The 16,040-nt window shown below is 42.5% G+C and overlaps 1 protein-coding gene across 1 annotated transcript; it reads right to left on the bottom strand.

Moving 5' to 3' along the window:
- Positions 1-261: 261 nt before the first annotated feature.
- Positions 262-16,040, bottom strand: LOC106550528 (uncharacterized). The gene is made up of 12 exons (XM_087723003.1): positions 15,752-16,040; positions 14,462-14,821; positions 13,317-13,411; positions 12,994-13,165; positions 10,177-10,408; positions 7,647-8,200; positions 7,379-7,451; positions 6,117-6,313; positions 5,228-5,391; positions 4,011-4,260; positions 2,209-2,457; positions 262-449 (listed from the first exon to the last, which is right to left on the bottom strand). Exons 1-11 carry the CDS (start codon positions 15,944-15,946, stop codon positions 2,233-2,235), a joined length of 2,517 nt encoding a protein of 838 aa, XP_087579129.1. The 5' UTR covers positions 15,947-16,040; the 3' UTR covers positions 262-449; positions 2,209-2,232.

Here is a 16,040-nt window from a genome sequence, read left to right as displayed (position 1 = left end):
TTCTATAAGAAGGAACATGAAGTTCCAGTGTGTTGTATAAATGTAGCCTATGTCTTTGTAGCTGTGTGTTTAAAATAAAAAAAATTAAAAATTGCCATTCAAATAATAATAATATATACCACGTCAGCTATCTTTTAATCTGAATTTTGGCTTTCAGGAAACTACTCAAAGGCCCAAAGTATCCACTGATAAGTCCAAACTAATATTACCCTTAAAAGAGACAATGGACAACCAGAGCAGCACAAATTCACCTAACAATGCTGGCTGGGGAATTCTGTAAAGTTACTGAGACTGAGAAACACTGGCCTTTAGAATTAGGGATATAATAGCGCTGTCTTTTTGCTCACAGTCAATCCTATTTGTGTAGAATTCTGTGTGCTTGCTGATCCTGCTTACAAGTATAGCATGCTCACGCCTGACATTGCAGCGGAGATGATTTTACTTTTAGCCTACAAAATAGAGAAAAAGATGAGCACCATTAGAGATCTGTAACAAGGAAGAGAATTCCAACTCAGAAGGCAGCGTAAAGCTTTGTTGCCAATAACAGCTTGAGTAATCTCCAAAATGCAGGAGCATTAGACTAATGTCTTGACAGGTGATGAAATTAATCCATTAGGTGCTTCTAATCCCAAACCATTAAGAACTTTGCAGGTTAACATCAAGCATATGGCCTGGCATACCCTGTTAATTTTAGTACATTTTAAGGTTATCCTTCTCTTTTATCTGCTGTTTGGCTCAGAGAAGGTGAAACAGGCTTAAGGCTGCTTAATGCACTTAGTGATTGGAAGGGAATATCATTTTTAATCGCCCAGTTTTATTCCAGGCAAGTTGTTTTAAAATATCTTGATGATTAAAAGGATAATCTGAAGGGGAAAAAGAACTTTAATGTAGTGTGAGAATAGAAAAGGAATTTAAAAAAAAATTCTACCTGCACATGCATATATTTCATTTCATTTCATTTTCATTTTATTTGTCTTGTATGCCGCCCACTCCCGGAGGACTCCGGGCGGCTCACAACAGACAAGGGAAAGGGGATAAATAGACAAGACAACACTTTAAAAAAAGGCGCAACATTCACAATTTCCATGGGGCTGGGTGTTTCACAAGCCCCCCGGCCTGCTGGAGCAGCCAGGACTTGGTGGCTTTGCGGAAGGCCAGGAGGGTAGTAAGGGTCCGGATCTCCACGGGGAGGTCATTCCAGAGGGCTGGAGCAGCAACAGAGAAGGCTCTCCCCCGGGAAGTCGCCAGCCGACATTGGCTGGCAGATGGAATCCGGAGGAGACCTAACCTGTGAGATCTTATCGGTCTGAGGGAGGTAATCGGCAGGAGGCGGTCTCTCAGGTAATATATGATCGATCATTCTTCCCAAAGAATTTTGAAAAGGGGAAAACACCTTAACTATATTGACAGCAAATAAATCTGGTCAAATAAATCTGAAAGATTTGTTTTTATATTTGGATACGTCTGTGGACAAGACTAAATTTCAAGAGAATGGTGCTATCCCATCTCAAATGTCTATATCCCACCCAAGAAAACTCAGAAACAAGGTTACTTGCTGCAGGTTTCATGAGGCTGAAGTCTGGCACGGATGAGTTTTAGCAGTTTCAAAGTCAGTGCTGGGAACTACCACCTACCAGCACTGTAAATAGTCATTGCCACAGTCACGCCAGGGCCTAGCCCCACTCCATAACTAGCATCCAGCGTTCTCCAGTCCCGCTTCCAGTGATCTCCCTTGCTGTGAGCTGCGCCGATCAGCTATTCCGGCCACCACGTAATTGGCAACCAGGCAGGTGAGGATGAGCAGGCTGTCAGCCACGGCATGGCAGCAACCGGGATGTCCTCTGCCGTTCCCGCAGCTGTTTTGCATTCCACCCTGTGTCCCCACCCCGTCCCCCCCCCAGGTATGGCAAGCCGGTCAGGGCTTGACAACTTCCTAAATTTGTATTTCAAAGGTGCTTCAGGTAATATTGGAAAGACTAGGAAGTTTTGCAGTTTCTCAAGAAATAAGCTGAAGCAAAATTGAAATGAAATATGAAAATCTGGGGGAAAATGGCTTGAAGATAACTAAGATGAAACAGAAAATGAAATTAGGGCTGATAAGCAATGATCATTTGCTACATCATCTCCGGTTCTCAAGTACAGTAAGTGCTCTGCTTCAGAGGCAGAGGAACCATTTCCCAATGTATTGTCTGTAAACACTTTTAGTACCTTGGTTGCAGAAATTGGTTTAGTCTATGGTAGCATAGATGCACGGAGCAATAAGAGGTCATGTTCCCTGAGATACTGTAGGAGTCCTTTCTGCATCTGCATCTCCTTTTCTTTATTCTGTAAAACCTGCGCTCGCTTGTGAGACAACTGGCATTTGACAGCTTCCTTCTTCTTACTTTCTGCATCCTGTTCCTTCAGGGCAATTTCTGCCTTCTTTTGCATGACTTCTTTTCTATTCCTCAGAAGTGCCTACAGAAAAGAACATTAAGCAATAGCAATAGCAATAGCAGTAGACTTATATACCGCTTCATAGGGCTTTCAGCCCTCTCTAAGCGGTTTACAGAGAGTCAGCATATTGCCCCCAACAATCTGGGTCCTCATTTTACCCACCTCGGAAGGATGGAAGGCTGAGTCAACCCTGAGCCGGTGAGATTTGAACCGCTGAACTGCTGATCTAGCAGTAGCCTGCAGTGCTGCATTTAACCACTGCGCCACCTCGGCTCTTAGGATTAATTAAGATTGACTACTTGATTATTTAGCATACTTACAACTCTTCTATCACATCTTCTTTTCAAAAACATTGCCTCAAACTCGTTAACAAAATCATGCAATTTCATGAGAGCCAGTATGGTATGATTAAGGCTCTGGTCTAGAAACCAGGAGACTGTGAATTCTAGTCCTATCTTAGACATGAAACCTGATTGGGTGACATTGGCCAGTCTCTCTCTCAGTTCAACTAATCTCAGATAATCCCTACTGTTATTGTGGAAAAGAGGAAGGAGTATTGGTATGCTTGCCACATTGATTTGTATATGAAAAAATGCAGGATAAAAATCTAAACAAAATTACTAAAAGAAAAGTATTTTAAAAAAAAACACACAGCATGGAAGCTTAACTCATGAAGAGGACAACACCTCCCAAATAGGCCAAGCTGTTTCAAATTCCAACTAATTCAAATGATGCTAGAACATACAGAGTAGCAAATTTCAGTAATAAGGTAGACTTTGGAGTAGTAATTAAACTGGATTTTGATTATGCTTACCTTGCTGTTCCTCCTTTCTCCCTTATTTTCCCTTTCCTACTGAGGAAGGAAGTCGTTTATCCCAGCAGGGATTATGAGACTGGCTGGGAAACTGTCACAGAACTTTGAAAATAAAGATCATGTGACTCCAGCAGCAGCCTGTAGCATTGAAATAGCTACAACTTCCTCACATTTCAATCCCTAGGGAGTCATGGACCCTGGATTTTGGATGCTTTATTTATATGAGTCTATAGGTTAATTTAGGTAGCTTGCTTCAAAGATTGTTGTCCTGTGAGGCACTATTTTACCTAGTTAAAGGTCATGAGAATGAGAGTTTATAGATATTTATATACATATTTGTAGTTGTATATATATGCATCTGTGGGTACACACCCACACCCATGCAAACAAAATTTGCTTAATTCTGAATAATGAACCCACATTTCCAAGCACAGGGTTCTGAACAAAATTTCTGATTAGAAATGAAGAAATTCACTTGCTTCTTTAAATATTCACATCATTTTATTTCTTTCCTGCATTTCAAATCCATCCCATTTTCAACTTCTGAACCCTCAAAGGCACTCAGATTAATCTATATAAAATGAATCTGATTTTCCATATGTTTACATCACAACATTCATCTGAGCAGAGAGTTACATTTGCTTTGGCGGAGGTGGCAACTGTTCCTGCTAATGCCTGATCTCCTCTAATTTATTTCCCTCCCTCCCTCCAAGAATATTTTCAGAAATTTGGAAAAGAGGAAACAGACTTGTGTTCTCACCAGCCTCTCATTTTCCTGACCATCAATCATTTGATTATGTTTTGCCAGTTGCTTCTCCCTCTGCTTGTGCTGTGCCTTTAAGAATTCCCTCCTTTGGTTCTCTTTCTTTCCTTCTTCTTCCCGCAGATGGGACTCCTGCCGTCTTCTCTCTGTCTTTGCCCCTTGGAGCTGCTCCAGATGCCTCTCCGCTCTGTCACTCTGCTCCTGAAGTCTTTGTGAGCCTTGCAATGTCCGCTGGAGGGATTGCTGCCTGTTTAAGAAAGGAGCTACCATGTTTCCCCCAAAATAAGACAGTGTCTTATTTTCTGTTGACTCCTGAAATAAGCCCTTGTCCTTATTTTCAGGGAGGTCTTATTATTTTTGAGATGCAGGAGGCATGGTCACCTCATGGCTGCTGCTGTGTTGCAATATTTTCGGGGAGGACTTATTTTGGGGGGGGAGGGCTTATTTTAGCGCATGCGTTCAAAAGCCCGATTGGGCTTATTATCCAGGGAGGTCTTATTTTCATGTGCTAATCGTTCCTGACTCTAGGGGTTGGTGCTCATCTCCATTTCTAAGCCCAAGAGCCAGTGCTGTCTGGAGACATCTCTGTGGTCATGTGGCCAGCATGACTAAACACTGAAGGTGCATGGAACACTGTTACCTTCCCACCAAAGGTGGTTCCTATTTTTCTACTTGCCTTTTTACATGCTTTCGAACTGCTAAGTTGGCAAAAGCTGGGACAAGTAATGGGAGCTCACTCTGTTACGCGGTGCTAGGGATTTGAACCGCTGAACTGCCAACCTTCTGATCGACAAGCTCAGTATCTTAGCCACTGAGCCACTGCGTCCCTAATACATATAATAGGAAAATACTAAATAGGAACGGATGAAATCTAACACCATCAGAAACATAATAACCTTGTTCATCGACAGTCATTTTAAAAAAGGATTTTTTACTATTTCTTTTAACAATTTTGTTCCATTTTCATATGTTTACCAACAGATGAATGATGTTTGATAAATACTATTTCAATTTTTACAACGAGGACCAAGAGATCTCAGGTTTTTGACATAGGTAGAACTTAACCTCCCATGCTGTGGCTGAAGCAAGAACATTCTATTTGTAAAGAATATTATACCCCATAAGTCACAGGAACTGAAAACAAAATCAAAGAATATCTATCTGGCTTCAGATTATTCTCTTCTACCCAATTTGGGGCTGCACCGCTCCATTACCTCTTGTTTTCAAGCCGCATCTCCCTTTTGAGATGGATTTCTTGTTTCTGCTCCTCTTTCCTAAGCTGTCTCTGCTCCCACTTCTGCCGTTTGAAGTCTATCTTAGCTGGGTTGGCATCCACTTCTCTGGGACCATCCCTAGAGGTTCCCTTCTCCAGCAATTTCTGAAAAAAAGACCGCTTTGTAGCAGGATACGTTTTTTCCAAGTCTGTTAGTCTTCACCTCAAAGCAAAGCTGAGGTGTCCCTCAGACAATTTAGGGCTAGTATTTCATGAATGAACTGTATGCAATTGTGGTCTTCAAAAGTTCCCTTCCCTGCAATCTTCTATATATATAAAAGCCAAATACCACTCACTCATCACAAAATTTCCAGAACCGTAAAGCCTACAAATTTGAAATTTGGCACGTATGTTCCTCTTGGCTTCTAGGTGCTTGTTAAGAAAGGACTTTTTAAAATGACCATCAGATCATTAGTATTTCTTGTACAATAATTAACATGCTGATGCTAAGGAGTTCGACTCCCCCTCCACACCTGAAATGAACTCTGTTCCAACTGCCAGTTGCCTCACATTCCATTACCTCAGTTCAAACTGACAGATGTTCCACTCCTTCACTCAGGAGCGATCTGGGGCTCCTTGCAGTATTAAACAAAATGTACCTCACCAAAATGTCTACATCTTCCACGTATGGAACTGCTTCTGGACTTAAGGCTTATGTGTTTTAATCACCGATCACAGCTGAGACAATGGATTGTGAACTGAATTTCTCCTGCATAGCCCGATCACATAATTTCATTACGAAGCACAGGTATCCAGCTAGTATTATATAGACAAAAGGAGGAATATTCTCACCTGTCCAGATGTATAGATGAGAGGAGGAGTATTCTCACCTGTGCAGATGGTGGTGCACTGTAGCTCCTTCTCATGTGTAAAACAGATTCAATAGCTACACGATCTTTCTTCAGTGACTTGTTCACCCAGTCAAGCTTTGCCTGAAGTTTGGAATTGTTTGCCAAGTAAGTTTTCTGAGAAGTATTTCTTTGGGAACGCTGGGTTGAAGATCCACTTACGTTGGGCTGTAAAAAACCTGTCAAAAGAAAATAATTGCATTCATTGCACAGGTAAATAACAATAATGGTGTAGATATGATGAAGACATTGATCTGAAAAGGGGAAACATCATGGAGCTGTAGATGTCTAATTGGCCTAAGGTACGTTTCTTTTATGCAGTTGATGTCTCTGAAGAGATTAAAAATCCTCAGATATTACTTTGATACAACCACCAGTATTCCTCCTCTTTGATTTCGCTATCTCAGGATTTAGTTGATAATTGAAGGTTGTGTGTCTCCCACTCTTGCTTACGGTAATCCCTTTAGTGTAGTTTTCTCCTTTTTAAAAAATGAGAATGTTTCTAGGGCATTGGTTATTCTTGAACGTATTATGTTTTAATGCAACTTCCCTCCCTTGATGTCTGTTAAAAACATTGAGATTAAGGACTGATTCAACAGTAACCTTTTTCTCAGGGATAATCGTATCTTATAATTCATCAGAAAAGAAAAGGAGTACAAAGAATCACATCTGTATCAGAGGTAGTATTCAGCCGGTTCGGACCGGTTCACCCAAATTGGTAGTGGAAATCGTAGGTGGGCCCGGCCATCTGCCCCGGCTCTATGCCACCCTATTTAGGCATGTTTTCAAGCCAAAGCGCATGTGTGGATGGCCGAGTCCATGCATGGATGAGGTGTGAGCGAGTGAAGCACACATGCTCACATTTGCACACCAGTAGAGAAAGTAAGTGAATACCACCACCACTCCCGATCTATATCATAACAGCAAAATATGCAATGTAGCCATGGCAATATTGTAAGTGTACAAATCTAAAGAAAAGAGGGATGCTCAGGTTAGCATCCCTGGAGCCTCACTCATATTAGATACACAGAAATATTATTCCCCTGTGAGAGGGCAATAGAGGCCCTTCTGCTGATCTGTGAGATCACCAGATCTCCTGGATGTGAAGCTGAATGTGCCCAAAAGATTAGAGTAAAATATGCTGATACGTTAGTTTCAATGTCTATCAGTAAGTCACCAAAATTCCCCACATTTCTTTTAATATAGTTGCACACATTTCTGGGTTTGTTGAGTCGTCCATTTACCTGCATTGGTCACTATATCAACCATGGTACCAGTATTGTTTCTTGTATCTTCTGAATCCATCGCTTTCTGGTCCTATCAAAAATCAAGAAAAAAGTACCACTGAATATAATAAAGGATGGAAATACTTAACTATCCTATGACGTTCAGCTTAGGACATTTTTTTTTAACAATAACTGGCAATTGTTTATAATTGCTTTGGAGAATGGGGAAGCGGGGAGACTTCTTGCCAGAGATGTGAGCTATAAGCTAATAAACATAATCTTGTACCTCGCTGGGTTCTGCAACTTTGACTTCTTCCCAAGATTTTGCGTCTGCTAAATTTGTTTCCTTCTGTAGTTTGCTTCTATCTCCTTTGGCATCCTTATCATTTTCCAAAGTGGGAGGTCTGCCTTTCGAAAGTTGGTCTTCTAACTTCTTGCTCGCTTCCTCTTTTGATGGGCTGACTCTTGGTACCAAAGTATCCTCTGCCCATGTTGAACTCATTGGAGATGTACTGTGATGCTGTAGTGGGCAGCAGAAAGACCAAGGAGGGAAATGGGTGTTGCTCCCACAGACTCCAGTGCAATGGATGCTTTGAGTCTGAAGCCAAGGCACCCAAGGTAAATGATGATGCCTGCAGGGAGAAGCCCGGTATCCAGGTGGCACAAGAGAAGGATAATCTGGATTCTGCTCCACTAACAGCTGCCTGGCTGTCAATGGCATCTGAAGCTCAAGAACAATGCGCTCATACAATGGAAGAGGGATCTTCACAGCAACATCTGCTGATATTGTCTTGGTCCGGCCATTCCAGAAGTTAATCAGCACTTTGCTATTTTGGAAAGCTGTCAAGGAAAACACAGAGGGAGGCGTATTTTAGAAGGAAACAACATCTGGACATAGGGGTGGGCTCCAGCTGCCCCAATCAGTATACATTGCTCTTACCTCCAATAGACCGATTAGATCCCACAGATTAGGCCTCCTCCGAATTCCATCCGCCGGCCAATGCCGACTGGCGACTACCCGGAGGAGAGCCTTCTCTGTGGCTGCTCCGACCCTCTGGAATGAGCTCCCCGTGGAGATTCGAACCCTCACCACCCTCCAGGCCTTCCGCAAAGCCCTTAAAACCTGGCTGTTCTGACAGGCCTGGGGCTAAAGAGCTTTTGCCCCCCTCCTCGAATGGTATGGCTGTTGTGTGCTTTTAAATTGTGTATTGTTATCTTCGTCTTTTTATCCCCTGTCTGTACCCCTTCCCTGACTTGAATTGTGAGCCGCCCTGAGTCCCCTTCGGGGAAAAGGGCGGCATATAAATGTAATAAATCCAATCCAATCCAATTCTGGGGATCCTGCTTTCAGTTGGCAGGTTTCCCTGTGGAACAGGGATAGGCAATCAGGGGTAGACAACCGTGTTGTATTGTATTGTAACCACCTGACACTATTTTTAGAGCGTAATTGTTGTTAACAGTGGTATTCCCTACCCAAGGATATATTTTCTTCATCATTAAATTATATTATTCAGTTTGGTTTGGTTTGGTTCTGCAACCCAACAAGACAGACACAGACTTCAGAGGATAATTAGCACTGCAGGGAAAAAAAAGTTACTACCCACCTGCCTTCCATTGAGGACCTGTACACTGCACGAGTCAAAAAGAGGGCCGTGAAAATATTTACAGACCCCCTCACATCCTGGACATAAATTGTTTCAACTCCTACCCTCAAAACGACGCTATAGGGCACTGCACACCAAGACAACTAGACAGAAGGACAGTTTTTCCTCGAACACCATCACTCTGCTAAACAAATAATTCCCTCAACACTGTTAAACTATTTATTAAGTCTGCATTACTATTACTATTAATCTTCTCATCGTTCCTATCACCCATCTCCTCCCCCTTATGACTGTATGACTGTAACTTTGTTGCTTGTATCCTTACAATTTATATTGATTGTTCCCTAATATGATTTGATTGCTTATTTGTACCCTATGACTATCATTCAGTGTTGTACCTTATGATTTGTGACAAGTGTATCTTTTCTTTTATGTATACTGAGAGCATATGCACCAAAGGCAAATTCCTTGTGTGTCCAATCACACTTGGCCAATAAAGAATTCTATTCTATTCTATTCTATTCTATTCATCTATTTTAATCTATTCTAGTCTATTCATCATCATCATAATAGTCAGGTATTCTACAGTTGGGTATTCTAAAATCCAGGTAACATTTGGAAAGAAACCCCAGTGTCCTTTTCTGAATGCCCTTTGTTGCTTGTATCCTTACAATTTATATTGATTGTTCCCTAATATGATTTGATTGCTTATTTGTACCCTATGACTGTAATTAAGTGTTGTACCTTATGATTTGTGACAAGTGTACCTTTTCTTTTATGTACACTGAGAGCATCTGCACCAAAGGCAAATTCCTTGTGTGTCCAATCACACTTGGCCAATAAAGAATTCTATTCTATTCTATTCTATTCTATTCTATTCTATTCTATTCTATTCATCTATTTTAATCTATTCTAGTCTATTCATCATCATCATAATAGTCAGATATTCTACAGTTGGGTATTCTAAAATCCACGTAACATTTGGAAAGAAACACCAGTGTCCTTTTCTGAATGCCCTTATAAACCTAATGCATTTTGGATGCCTGTGATGAAGAGTAACAGGAAAGAAAGTAGCAGTTCCAGCCCCCTTTCCCCTCCTTCCTCTACTTTCTTTTTCCAAGCATACCCCTCCCCTTTTGCCTTCTGAGCATGGATCGTAAAAAAAAAAATGCAATAGATATTTAATGGAAAGAAGGCATAATTAAGACATACCTGAATAATCTGACCTCGTTTCTTCTACTTGGAGAACGATGCCTGGGCCGTATCGGTTGCCATTCTTCTCCCATGGAGCAAGGATCCCATCTCCTGCAGACAATGGCTGCCACCTGGCATCATCATAGTGGATGATGTCATAGAGAGGCGTTTCTTGCCTTCGAAATGGAGCCTTACCTTTTCGTGATCGCTGGCATCTTTCAAACTCAACTAGAACATGTTTGTTGGAATCCTATGAAATGAAGCCAGAAATCTCACCCTGTAACCCTGTGTAAAGGTAAAGATTTCCCTTGTCCGGTCGTGTCCAACCATAAGGGGCAATGCTCATTTTTTTTTATGAGCCAAGGGAGTGAGCATTGTCCAAAGATGCTTCCGAGGTCATGTGGCTATATGCTGAGGATGACTATATGCTGAGGCACATGGAATAGAATAGAATGGAACAGAACAGTGATGGCTAACCTTTTTGCCATCGCGTGCCAAAAGCAGGGGGGGTGCAGGGAGTCGTGCACGTGTGTGTGCCCACACCCATGATTCTATGGCCCCTCCCCGGCATGCACGCCCCCCCCTATACTCCCCAAGCTTTTGGCACGCGATGACACGGTGAACCCATTTTTCACTCTCCCCAGTCTCCAGTGCTTTTCTAGAAGCCTGGGGGGCCCCCCCGCAAAAATGGCTCCCCCCCGAGACCAAAAACAGCCTGTTTCCCGACTTCTGGTGGGGCCAGAAAATCAGCTGGCCGGCACGTGCATGTGTGCCAGAGCTGAGCTTGTGTGCCTACCGATATGGCTCTGCGTACCACCTGTGGCACGTGTGCCATAGGTTTGCCATCATGGGAATTGAATGACCAATTTTGTTGTATTTATTTTGTACAATGACAATAAAGGCTGTACTAATAGAATAGAACAGCACAGAGCAGAATAACAGAGTTGGAAGGGACGTTGGAAGTCTTCTAGTCTAACCCCCTGCTTAGCCAAGGTACCCTACACCACTTCAGACAAATGGTTATCCAATCTTTTCTTTAAAACTTCCAGTGTTGGAGCACCTTACAACTTCTGGAGGCAAGCTGTTCCACTGAGTAATTGTTCTAACTGTCAGGAAATTTCTCCTTAGTCCTAAATTGCTTCTCTCCTTGATTAGTTCTCACCCATTGCTTCTTGTCCTACCCTCAGGTGCTTTGGAGAATAGTTTGACTCCTTCTTCTTTGTGGCAGGCCCTGAGATATTGGAACACTGCTATCATGTCACCCCTCGTCCTTCTTTTCATCAGACCAGACATACTCACTTCCAGCAACCGTTCTTTATATGTTTTAGCTTCCAGTCTCCTAACCATCTTTGTTGCTCTTCTCTGCACTCTTTCTAGAGTCTCAACATTTTTTTTACATCTTGGTGAATATTATTACCTTCCCACCGAAGTGGTACCTATTCATTTAGTTGCATTTGCATGCTTTCGAACTGCTAGGTGCTTCCACGACCCTTTAAAAGGAAGCAAATGACCAGCTGTCTATAAGGAGTATAAACCCTTCCATTCCCCATCATCCTATCAGAGCTGAAGAAGCTTCTTGGATGAGAAGAGAAATGTCTTCAAATAAAAAACAATGAAGTGCAGTTGCCTCCTGAAAAAAGTAACTTTTGGGCAACCATGGTCTGGATGACTGAGAATCTCTACAGGCTTTTAGCTATACAATTTGGGATGAACACCCTTTGAATGGTGTGGGAGTAGGAATGGATTTCCAGAAGGGGGAAAAATTTCAGACTACAGGAATCGGGAGCACTACTCCGGTGACCCTGAGGACACAGATAAGCCTCCAAGTGCTTCAAGCTCCCTCTAAAAGGATGCAAATGACCAAGGAATATACATCCTTCTATTCCCCACTATCCTGTCAGAGCTGAAGAAGCTTCTTGGATGAGAAGCGAAACATCTTCAAATCCCCCCCCCCCCAAGAAAGTCCAGTTGTCTCCTGAAAAAGCATCTTTGGGACAACCACGACTGAGAATTTTTACAGACTTTAAGGCAAGTCACAAATCGCTCCTGTAAAACACTCCCATTTCTGCTGTTTTTTTTTTCTCCTGAGGATCCTGCCTGTGGAGTATGAGATCCCTGGGATCCCACTTCTCAAGGAAGAGAAAATGTGCAACTTTCCTGTTTCACCTTCTTCAATAGTAGCAGAAGCTTTTTCTAGCCTGGCCTTTAATACAAACACAATCCCCCAAAGCTTTTATGATATGTATTTGTGTTTTATTCATTAGGTTGCTATCCCAGGAGCTCCCATTTCCAATTTGATTTCCACAGTGGCAGCCCTATGGAGAAAGTTGTGTTGTAAAATAATGGTTAACCCAGCACCTTGTAAAATTATACCACCCTGGTTCAAAGAGACACCTTATAACCACGAACCTATGGCATGTGGATGGCATATCGATGGGCACGCGAGCTCAGCTCACCAGCTGATTTTTGGGCCTTCTGGGCCCACCCAGTTGGGAAACAAGCTGTTTTTGGCCTCCAGGGGGCCTCGGGGGGTGGGGGTGCCATTGTGTGCCAAAAGCGAGGGGAGCACATGGGGGTCGTGCACGCATGCGCGTGGGGAGGACGCATAGCATTATGGGTGTGGGCACATGCACGACCCCCCTGCATTCCCCCCGTTTTTGGCAAACGATGGCAAAATGGTTAGCCATCACTGCCTTATAAAATGGTACTCTTGCATAAGACACAACCCAAATGAATCTTCAAGTTGGGAAGAAGTCAATGGAAGTCAATCAACAGAAAATCAATTATGTATTGAGATGATTAATGAAAAATACTAATTCAGGGAAACCAGCTTACCTTTTGGACAATATGACTGAGATAATAATAGCCATCTGTCTGTTTTCTGGCAAGAACTCGTACCCCCCTCAGCAAATGATGGCTATTTGTGGAACAGTCCCCGAAATTCTCTTGTATGGGACTTCTTAGACATATGTTACAAGTATCTGGACCCCATGCACCCAAAGGAATCCTGTGACAAAGGAAAGCAACAGGCATTAGGAAGTGCAAGATCGCTCACCAGAGAATTGGGATTACTGAAACAAATGGATTAATAATAAGTATCAACCCTATTGATAAAATGATTAATAATAACATTAGAATCCACTGGTGCCTAAACTTACAGTTTTGTGCAATGATCTGCCACCAGCGGAGGGAAGCTGAGATGATTGCCGATGCTACCAGGATGATGAAAACCTAAATTACAGCCAGTCTTATCCTAAAAGGATGGAAGAAATTAGAGAACAATAACTCTGCATTCTTCTGGGAATTTAGACTGGTAAAACTACACACAGTCCTTTCCAACAATTTGATTTCATGTGTTCATTTCTCCATGACTAAGAATATCAGAGGGTTAGGTAGGGATGGGTTGCTATGGGTTCGCCCGGGTTCGGGAGATCCTGTAGCTAATGCTATGGCCGGTTCGGAGAACCTCCAAATCCTATCCCTGGCTGGCCCCAACCACCCCACCCCTCCCCTCCCCAGAGTCTCCACGTGGCCTACATGGAGGCTCAGGGAGGGGGAAAAATGGGCCTCCCAAAAGTTCTGGAAATGGTCCCGTTTCAGGCCTCTGGAACCTGGGGGAGGCAGTTTTCGCCCTTCCAGAAGCTTGAGGAAAGCCTCCGGAGGCTGGGGAAGGCGAAAACGGCCCCTCCCGCCGTGGTGCAGGGGGCTAACTAGGCCATGCCCACTATGGCTACGCCCACCTAGCAACCAGGCAGAGAACCCGTTGCTGAAATTTTTGAAGCCCACCCCTGCAAAGGGTCATAGTATGAATGGCAAGACATTTTTTCTTTGCAATATGTCTGAATGCTCTCCTTTAACTGCCTGATGCTTATGAAGAATTTTCTACATTGATTCATAGGTGCCTACTTCTTCAACCAGAGCTTTCTATTACCATTGTCCCTCTTCTTTTCCTTCCGCCTTTTAATATACATACATTATCTTTATATTTCTGTTGTATATTAAATATGGATTGTATAGCTTTTACCATTTTTCATTACTTATGATTTTATTTTCTGATTTGGCGATTATTTTTGTTCTTTATACCTCCTGTGAGAGGGATGCCTCAGAGAAGCATCAAAATAAATCAAGGAAAGGAAAAAAAGATGAGCCTTTGTAGAAGTAACTCAACAGACTGAATTTTCATGTTATCAAATGAACGTAGTTTAACAAGTCAGACTACTTTTCTTTGGCTAACCAAAGAGTCACAATACAGTTCCCCCAAATCAAGTGGTCAGATTCAGAATGACCACTTTTATCATTTTACCTCAGAGGAAGCTCCATCAATACTTTGGAAAGTACCACCAGACATCTTGGCTACTTTCTCCAATAGCTTTTGACAGCTAATTTTATTGTTGTCTCTATTTTCTATCCATTGAACAATATGCACTGGACATGATTGCTTTGTCTCTTTAAGGCGGCTACAGATTTCTTCCACAGAGCCTTCGGGCAATCCACTGGTGAATAGACATATGGCTTGGCAGCTGGGATCTTCTACTGCTTCTTCAATGGCATTCCAAGCGCTGGCTTCCCCCTTGCTATTCATCTGCAGAGTTCTGATCCAAGAAGCTGCATCCATGATGTTGGTGAGGGAACATTCTACCAATTCATTCTGCCACTTTAATACCTGGAGAAGAAATCGGTTGCGACTTCAATGGATCAAAACAGAAATGCTACTACCAAGTTGCATCTTTCAAACATTACTCCCTTGAATAAATGTTGCTATATTTTGAAAATATTTTTAAGTGAGCCTCCCCCCATTCCCTGCCCTAACAAGAGCCGCGGTGGTGCAGTGGTTAGAATGCAGTTCTGCAGGCTACTTCTACTGACTGCCGGCTGCCTGCAATTTGGCAGTTCGAATCTCACCAGGCTCAAGGTTGACTCAGCTTCCATCCTTCTGAAGTCAGTGAAATGTATTGTTGGGGACAATATGCTGACTCTGTAAACCACTTAGAGAGGGCAGTAAAGCACTGTGAAGCAGTATATAAGTCTAAGCACTATAGCTATTGCAGTATAAACTTGTTATACGGTTATGTAGCAAATGAATTCACAGCACATTGGTATCTTTAGGAGGGCGCTCAGTTTTTCAGTATACCTTTTCTACCGGTTCTTGTTATATCCATGACAAAATCCCATTGGAAGGTAAATCCACTTAGAGTTAGGTCCTCATGAACCGGGAGAGGATAATGGATGACGCCAATGAATTCACAGCATATTGGTAGGCTTAGGAAGGGGTTGAGATTTTCAGCCCACCTTATCAACCTGTTCTTCTTAAATACATTGAAAAATAGCAGAGTTCCTCATCCTTTCCATCCTTGTGAACCGGCAGGGAGGGGAGGAGAGCGGGGATAGTTCTGCATGAGTGGTAGCAGCCACACGCATGCTTTCCCCACACTGCTTGAGTAGGTGGGGATGTGAGCGCATGCACTCTCTCCCCAGTTCTGCGGCCCGGTTGTGAACGATTCAAGGCCCAAAAGTGGTCCACGGCCGAAGGTTTGGGGACCACTGCACTAGAGTGAAATAGCTCTTTTGTTCCACTTCATAACTTTTACATTACCTTGCTGGAACACCAGATGATATTGAACATGGAATCCATTAGTCTGTCACCCAGTGAGTATAGAGTTCTTATAAGAAGTTCTTTCATGATATACGGATTGGAAGGATTACATTCTGAAGTATATATGACAAAAATCACATTGTGTTCATGAATGTCAGTCACTAATGGTACGGTGGTGTGACAGAGATGAGACATCCTAGATCACAAACATTAATTACAGAAAATAAAAATTAATGACAAATTTGTAAATATATAAACACTTTATCATTTTTTCAAATATTTGCACAAT

Source organism: Thamnophis sirtalis, unplaced genomic scaffold (assembly GCF_051295495.1).
Source record: "Thamnophis sirtalis isolate CommonGarterSnake01/CBP01778 unplaced genomic scaffold, rThaSir2_p1.2 scaffold_9, whole genome shotgun sequence".
NCBI classification, from domain to species: domain Eukaryota; kingdom Metazoa; phylum Chordata; class Lepidosauria; order Squamata; family Natricidae; genus Thamnophis; species Thamnophis sirtalis.
The sequence above is the reverse complement of the archived record's forward strand: the minus strand, read 5'-3'. Positions and strand labels throughout refer to the sequence as shown.

Bases quoted from the DNA above. Each gene is read 5' to 3' on its own strand.
- LOC106550528 (XM_087723003.1), bottom strand. From the start codon at position 15,946: ATGTCTCATCTCTGTCACACCACCGTACCATTAGTGACTGACATTCAT. The intron at 14,822-15,751 runs GTAATGTAAAAG...TTTCTTCTCCAG, and splicing joins TCATCTGGTGTTCCAGCAAG to GTATTAAAGTGGCAGAATGA. The intron at 10,409-12,993 runs GTAAGCTGGTTT...TTCATTTCATAG, and splicing joins TCAGTCATATTGTCCAAAAG to GATTCCAACAAACATGTTCT.